This window comes from Vitis vinifera, chromosome 1 (genome assembly GCF_030704535.1).
Source record: "Vitis vinifera cultivar Pinot Noir 40024 chromosome 1, ASM3070453v1".
In the NCBI taxonomy this organism is placed as follows: domain Eukaryota; kingdom Viridiplantae; phylum Streptophyta; class Magnoliopsida; order Vitales; family Vitaceae; genus Vitis; species Vitis vinifera.
The window spans coordinates 8,659,094-8,667,567 of record NC_081805.1 but is presented as its reverse complement, the minus strand read 5'-3'; the positions used below and the strand labels follow the sequence as shown (position 1 = coordinate 8,667,567).

Here is an 8,474-nt window from a genome sequence, read left to right as displayed (position 1 = left end):
CATAGAAAATCAGAAAAAAATATACTCCAACGCCAAGGGCGGGGTACCAACCGGGAGAGGGGAGGGGGAGAGAGAGAGAGAGAGAGAGAGGTTTCCAACGTCGACGGGAGTTGTGTGGGTGTCACGGGCCATCGGCGGAAGCTATTTGGGTGTTGCGGGCTACGACGTGTCGACAACGGGCGGAGCGACAAGCCGACCACTACTACGAGGGGAGGAGGGAGGGTTTGGACTTTGGAGGTTGTAGGCTTAGGATTTTCAAATTTTCATTTTCTTATTTAAGACTCCAAAATGGTGTTGTTTTAATGTTGTTTAAAAAAAAATTAAAATCAATTGAACTGACCAGTTCGTAGGGAACTGACCGGTTCGTTCAGTTCACCGATTGGACCGTCAATTCAAGCACTCCAACCCCAATTCAATCCCAATCTGGTCTAATTGACTGGACCGAACCGAAACGGTGACCGACTAGCAGTCAGACCGACCGGACCGACCCGTTTTTGGAATCGGAAGTGGGTGCTTTCCAACAACTTGGCAAACGAACACGAAGGACAATGTCGGATGATGAACGTATGTGCACTTTTCTTTTTCATAATAATAAGGTATAGCTTCAAAAATACTTTTTTTTGTTTTCATTTATGATATCTTCATTTATTTTATGAATTCTTTACATATTTATATTTAATTATAATTATATTTATATTTAATTAAACTATTTTAAAAATATAATTCCCAAGCATAATGTCAATGTCAATGAGACCCTAATAGTAATTCCCTTCTACCTTTTATACTAAACTTTGATGTTAAACGCCACTGAGGATAAGGTTTTATTGAATCAATGCAGTTTGTTTGTTTCCATTTCTTACACACAAAAGTAAAAAGTTTTGAACAAAAATTATTTTTAATAATTTGGGCCAATTTTATATGTTCTATACTTCTACATATATACACCATATGTCAATGCCGTTGATTTGATATTCAAAAACATGGAAGTGAGTCATGAGTACTAACGATTTCTTATTTTTAATATTTATTTTTAAAAAATTTAGAAAGCAAAAAGTTTTTGGATACACTTATTTTTTAATTTCTTCTATCAAAATTTATAAATCAAACTCACATATTTTCAAATTTGGTTTTAAAATATTAATTTTAAAATTTTAAAAACAAAAGTGCAACAAAAATTACATTTTATTTAAGCTGATTTTAATATTGAACTAGGAGAAATTGATTTAAATTTTAGGATCTTTATTTGTCATCAGTTTATTCACAACAATTCAATATCCTTTTTGGATATATTTTTTGTTTTTTGTTTTTAAAATAAAAAATTAGAAATAAAATTTATGTAAAAAAGTAGATTATCTTATGGAAAAAGTATGGATTTATTTTATATTTTTTTTTATATTTAAAGATCACTAGGAAAAATAAAAAAACCTTAAACTTATTTGAAAATCAACCTATATTTTAAAAACAAATTTTTTAAATGAAAATTTATGAAACGTAGCTTTGAAGCTATGAGCTGTTTTTTTGTTTTTAATAACAGCTGTTTTTTGTTTTTAATAACAGTACGTCTGCGACCGTCCTCAAAATTTTGTTTTATCAGGCATAGGAGTCTTAACAAGAGTCTTCGCATTCGTCCATCTCAGTCACTACCCGGGATGGCCTGGAGATGGATGAAGTGGGGTATAACTATTCATTTTCTAGCCCTCATCCGTAGAATCAATTAGCATGTCGTGTGGAAGCAAACCAGCCAGTTCACATTTCTGAGCTAATTCTGTCCCTCTCACGGGAGATATTCACCACTGTATATAGCCGATTTGAGCCAAATATAATTCGTGTCATTCTTTATCTTGGTTTAGGGTTTCCATCTGCTTTTCGGCAAAGAAAAGATGCCCCGCCGGGGGAGTAAAGTACCTACACTTACTCGAAATATGTTAGAAAGAAACCGAAGAATGTTCACGAAAGATCTCCTTTCCAAGCTTGCTTCTCTAATTAATCCTACTCCACGGGCACCCAAGGTAAGTACTAACACCGTCGTCGGTCGATTTTCTCTTTATTGTGAACTAATGAAGTTATTGCATGCATACATATATAGTGGAAGTCACTTGATTTGCTGGATCAAGCCACCGCTCATGTGAAGCAATTGGAACAAAGGGTAGAGATGCTGAAGCAAAGGAAGCAACTACTTGAAAGCAGTACTGATGAGACTGCGGGCATGAGGTGTTAGATTAATTTTTGTAATTAATCTATAATTTGGGTCACACGTGTAAATAATTAAAATGTGTGTGCTATCATTTAATTAAGCCTAAATATAGTAATCTAATTAATAATTGATTAATTGGCTTAAGGGTATAATTGTCATGAGATTATTGTGTAGATACCATTAGACAATTATTATTTCTATGAGGGACAGAAATATAATTGTGATAAAATTAAAACTGCCCTAGCGGTTTATAAATAGGGTTATGGTCCCCATTCTACGACTACGCATTCCAATTTCTGAAAATCCTCTCAGAGAGAAATTGACACAGAATCTAGTGGCTAAAATTGGAAGACCATCTCAAAGGGTTTTCTTCCTATAAGGTTTCTTCTTCAATGGATTCAGGTATGCTTCCGCTATTATTTTTCTACTCATTGTTTTTAATCAGGAGATTCCAGTATATATGAAATTAGGGTATTCACCTTGTTAAATATTCCAATATATATGAAATTAGGGTATTTACCTTATTAACTATTCCAGTATATATGAAATTAGGGTATTCATCTTGGTTGATTTTAACAAGACTATTCCAGTATATATGAAATCAGGGTATTCTTCTTGGTTGAATACTAACAAGTGGTATCAGAGCCTACTCCTTGATTAATTCTTTGAGTTATTATTTTAATATATATATATATGTCAATGGATTAAGATTTATGAAATATTGAGTTGATAAATTTTTATTATTATTATTATTATTATTATTATTTAATAGCATTTTATGATATTAATATTTAAGTTATTAATCTAGCATTTTAAATAGGCTAATTAAAGCGGAAAATCACCAAAGTGACATCTTCCGTGTAGATTAGTCTGTTCGAGGTGTTAGATATTTGTGTGTATGTGATTCATGCAGGTATTGACTGGCCCAAAGGAAAGTTAATATTTGGTCAAATTGCATACATACTTGTGGTGATAAATATGTGATGATTATAAAGGTAACTTAATGTGAATAATAAATCAATCCAAAGATAGATTTATTATTTGACATAACTTATCATCAATGTTTGATCACTACAACAAGAGTACCACTTACAGTTAATATTACTGTCCAAAGACTTGATATTAATGTTGTGCTAGGTATCTTGAAATGTCATAATTTGCTTTTAAATTTAAAGATTATGTGTTTAATTGCTTATTTTATGTGAGCATGATGGTTTATTTGATTCATTTTATTTTGTTCTGGATTCAGCTTTTATATCAACTACTTCTATATCTGCCAACATCAATAATGTCCCTATGTTAAATGGGACTAATTTTAAGGACTGGAAAGAGAATATGATGATTCTCTTAGGCTGCATGGATATAGACTTGGCCTTGAGAATGCCCAAACCCGATGAACTCAATGAGCAAAGTACTCAAGAGGATGAGGTTTATTGGGGTAAGTGGGAACGTTCAAATAGGCTAAGTCTTATGATCATGAAGCGCGGCATTCCAGAAGCTTTCAGGGGTGCGGTAACCGATGAGGTTACTAATGCCAGTGACTTCCTTGCGGAAATTCAGAAACGTTTTGCCAAAAACGATAAGGCTGAAACGAGTACGCTTTTAGCAAGCTTGATTTCAATGAAGTATAAAGGCAAGGGTAATGTTCGGGAGTACATCATGGAGATGTCTCATCTTGCTTCAAAACTTAAGGCTTTGAAACTCGAGTTATCTGATGATTTACTCGTGCATTTGGTTCTCATCTCTCTTCCTGCACAATTTAATCAATTCAAGGTCAGTTATAACTGTCAAAAGGATAAATGGACTCTTAATGAGCTCATTTCATTCTGTGTGCAAGAAGAAGAGAGATTGAAGCAAGACAAGACCGAAAGTGCTCATCTGGCTAGCACTTCGAAGGATAAGGGCAAACGAAAGAATAAGGATAATAAGGTTGCTGCTTCTAATGGTCCAGAACAAAAGAAACAGAAAGTTGAGGTAACATGTTTCTTCTGTAATAAGCCTGGACATACTAGGAAGGAATGTACCAAGTATGCTGCTTGGCGTGTTAAGAAAGGTATGTTTCTTACTTTGGTCTGTTCTGAAGTTAATTTAGCTTCAGTATCTAGAAACACATGGTGGTTAGATTCTGGTGCTACTACTCACATTTGTGTTTCTATGCAGGGTTGCCTGAGTTACCGAAAACCAAGTGATGCTGAAAGATGCATCTATGTCGGAGACGGTCAGTCGGTAGAAGTAGAGGCAATAGGGCACTTTAGATTATTATTGAAATCTGGTTATTTTTTTGATTTAATAGATACTTTTATTGTACCGTCTTTCAGACGGAATTTAATTTCAGTTTCTGTTTTGGACAAATCAGGTTATTGTTGTTCATTTGGAAACAATAAATTTACATTATCTATTAATTCAAATGTTGTAGGAACCGGTTTACTTAATGTTTATGATAATCTATATTTGTTGGAAACTGTTCCGTCCTATAATGAAACCTTGCATGTGGAATCACGAGGTACAAAACGTAAATTGAATAAAGATAATTCGGTCTCATTGTGGCACAAACGCCTAGGTCATATCTCTAAATCTAGAGTTGAGCGACTTGTGTCCGATGGGATTTTGGATTCACTTGACTTTTCAGATTTTGATATTTGTGTTGAGTGTATTAAAGGAAAACAGACCAAAACAAAGAAATTAGGTGCCAATAGAGCTACAGACGTCTTAGAATTAATTCATACAGATATCTGTGGACCATACCCTACGGCATCTTGGAATGGTCAACAGTACTTTATAACATTCATAGACGACTACTCAAGATATGGCTACCTATTTCTTATACATGAGAAATCACAATCATTGGATGTGTTCAAAACATTTAAAGCAGAAGTTGAGTTACAACTCAACAAAAGAATAAAGAGCGTCAGATCTGACCATGGTGGTGAATACTACGGTAGATATGACGGATCAGGTGAACAACATCCAGGACCATTTGCTAAATACCTAGAGGAATGTGGGATCGTCCCTCAATACACCATGCCAGGATCACCTAGCATGAATGGTGTAGCAAAAAGACGAAACCGAACCCTTAAGGACATGGTAAGGAGTATGATTAGTCATTCTACTTTACCCGAAAAACTCTGGGGTGAAGCACTCAAAACGGCAGCTTATATCCTAAATCGGGTGCCAACTAAAGCGGCTGCTAAAACTCCTTATGAGCTTTGGACGGGTCGAAAGCCCAATTTAAAGCATTTTCATATTTGGGGATGTCCAGCTGAAGCGAGACCTTATAAGCCTCATGAAAAGAAATTGGACTCTAAAACAGTTAGCAGTTACTTTATTGGCTATGCAGAGCGATCAAGGGGTTTTAAATTTTATGATCCTGCTATTAGGTCAATTTTTGAGACGGGAACTGCAACATTTTTTGAGGATGTTGAGTTTGGGGGGAGAAATCAGGCTAGGAATATTGTCTTTGAGGAGGAAGAGGGATCTACTATTGCTTTTGATAATGTACAGGTTTCACTACCTATCATTGATCAAGAAGTAAATTTGGATCCTCAACCAACAGACAATATTGTTCAACCCTTAATTGCAAATGAGGACATTGCTCCTGAAGAACAAACTCAACAACCTCAAGAAAATATGTCATTAAGGAGATCCACTAGAGAGAGGAGAAATGCAATTTCGGACGATTATATCGTATATCTCCAGGAACGTGAGGTAGAAAGTGGAATGATGGAAGATGATCCAATCAACTTCCAGCAAGCCATGAAAAGTTCCAACTCTCAGAAATGGATTGAAGCCATGAATGAAGAGTACAAATCTATGCAAGACAATAAAGTTTGGGAACTTGTCCCATTACCAGTTGGTACGAAACCTATTGGTTGACTCCGACTTTGCTGGATGCCAAGACAGCAGAAGATCCACATCAGGCTATATTTATCTGTTGGTTGGTGGAGCAATTTCATGGAGGTCTGCCAAACAGACACTCGTAACTTCATCCACCATGGAAGCAGAGTTTGTAGCATGTTATGAGGCATCCAATCAAGGAATATGGCTACGAAATTTTGTCACTGGGGTGCGTGTTCTGGATGGTATTGAAAGACCACTGAAGATATTTTGTGACAATAAATCAACAGTTTTATATTCCAATAACAACAGGAGTTCTACAAAATCAAAATACATTGATATCAAGTTCCTAGTTGTAAAAGAAAAAGTACAGAGTGGACAGATATCCATAGAGCATATTGGAACAAACTCCATGATAGCGGATCCGCTTACAAAGGGATTACCACCCAAGGTCTTTCATGAGCACACTGCTCATATGGGTGTTGTCTCATTTGAGGATATCCAAATTTAGTGGGAGTTTATATTATTCATTGTATATTGCTCTATGTTATGTTTAGACTTTATCTATACATTTGGATTGTGTTCTGCAGAAATAAAGTATTCATTTTATTGCACTCTGTTAAATTATGCTAAAGATTTGATCTCAATAAAGTTAAGTTGGACCAGTTGGAAATAGGCATGAATAGATCACATTGCATGTAATTTCCATGCTATGCACTCATGATTGATCTATGTCATTTAGCTGTGCAGATATACGTGACCATTGATTGGTCTAGTAACGATTGATGTAACAAAGGCCACCTTGATCCTATGTCAGTATAGTTAATGGACGAGATTGTTCGGATATACCCTAAGGACATGATAGCAAATTTTGAGCTCATAAGGTTTAACACATTTATTTGATTACATATGCATGTGGCCCAGTGGGAGATTGTTAGATTAATTTTTGTAATTAATCTATAATTTGGGTCACACGTGTAAATAATTAAAATGTGTGTGCTATCATTTAATTAAGTCTAAATATAGTGATCTAATTAATAATTGATTAATTGGCTTAAGGGTATAATTGTCATGAGATTATTGTGTAGATACCATTAGACAATTATTATTTCTATGAGGGGCAGAAATATAATTGTGATAAAATTAAAACTGCCCTAGCGGTTTATAAATAGGGTTATGGTCCCCATTCTACGACTACGCATTCCAATTTCTGAAAATCCTCTCAGAGAGAAATTGACACAGAATCTAGTGGCTAAAATTGGAAGACCATCTCAAAGGGTTTTCTTCCTATAAGGTTTCTTCTTCAATGGATTCAGGTATACTTCCGCTATTATTTTTCTACTCATTGTTTTTAATCAGGAGATTCCAGTATATATGAAATTAGGGTATTCACCTTGTTAAATATTCCAATATATATGAAATTAGGGTATTTACCTTGTTAACTATTCCAGTATATATGAAATTAGGGTATTCATCTTGGTTGATTTTAACAAGACTATTCCAGTATATATGAAATTAGGGTATTCATCTTGGTTGAATACTAACATGAGGGGCTCGATGTCAACTGTTTTCACAGTGACAGAATTGGATTCTGCGGTAGAGGTATGTTTGATTAGCAGGTCAAATGACAAGTTCATCCTGACCCGGGCCCTAGATGTTCTTGAGGAGGAAGCAGCTCCAGTTGTATTTGTTAGCTACTCCCGTGCTGGCGATAGGATCAACTATATTGTTTATTCACAGGTAGAAATATCTTCAGATGCAATAGAACAGATTGATTCCATTGCCAGTCTTTGTTTAGTATTAATGTCATTTGATTGATTTTTGCAGGCTGTTTGTTCTAGAATCGGCATAGACTCTTCAAGGGTGCATGAAAGATTGAAGAGGCTGACTGCAGGGCCATGAGAAAAATGCACTGCAACACTATCTTTACTTGTTCCAAATGCTTTGAAGATGATCGGAAATTGCCGGATATGGCGTTCTGACCCTCTATGTGGGTCTCACACATATCCTAAATTTATATTGTATTTCAATTAATTAGGAAACTGAAATTTTAAATTGACGAAACTGGGTAGTCCAGTTCTGCGAATATGCATATATATATATATATATATATATATATATATAAATTTAAATAGAGATGGATTTTACTAAATAGTAAGATACCTCATTCAACATCCTATGCAACTCATTCCTGACCTCAACAACTTGATCTCTATCATTGTTATCCACCACAAAGATGGATTTTACTAAATAGTAAGATACCTCATTCAACAATATCCTATGCAACTCATTCCTGACCTCAACAACTTGATCTCTATCATTGTTATCCACCACAAATATAAGACCTTGTGTGTTTTGGAAATATTGCCTCCACAATGGAGGAATCTATGTAAGAATCAAATTATTTTTTAAGCCATTATATGAATTAAAATTTTAGTAATAACTT

General features: G+C 34.9%; 1 protein-coding gene across 1 annotated transcript; it reads left to right on the top strand.

Annotated features, from left to right (window-relative positions):
* The first annotated feature begins 1,633 nt into the window (after window positions 1–1,633).
* LOC100853634 (transcription factor bHLH167) lies at window positions 1,634–8,114 on the top strand. Its single transcript, XM_003631217.4, has 4 exons — window positions 1,634–2,009; window positions 2,087–2,211; window positions 7,579–7,768; window positions 7,856–8,114. The coding sequence occupies exons 1-4, from the start codon at window positions 1,881–1,883 to the stop codon at window positions 7,928–7,930; spliced, it is 519 nt and encodes a 172-aa protein (XP_003631265.2). The 5' UTR covers window positions 1,634–1,880; the 3' UTR covers window positions 7,931–8,114.
* Window positions 8,115–8,474: the final 360 nt, after the last annotated feature.

Excerpts from the sequence above, each read along its gene's own strand:
- LOC100853634 (XM_003631217.4), top strand. The coding sequence starts at position 1,881 with ATGCCCCGCCGGGGGAGTAAAGTACCTACACTTACTCGAAATATGTTA. Across the intron at positions 2,010-2,086 it reads CTACTCCACGGGCACCCAAG|TGGAAGTCACTTGATTTGCT; the intron begins GTAAGTACTAAC and ends ATACATATATAG. Across the intron at positions 7,769-7,855 it reads ACTATATTGTTTATTCACAG|GCTGTTTGTTCTAGAATCGG; the intron begins GTAGAAATATCT and ends TGATTTTTGCAG.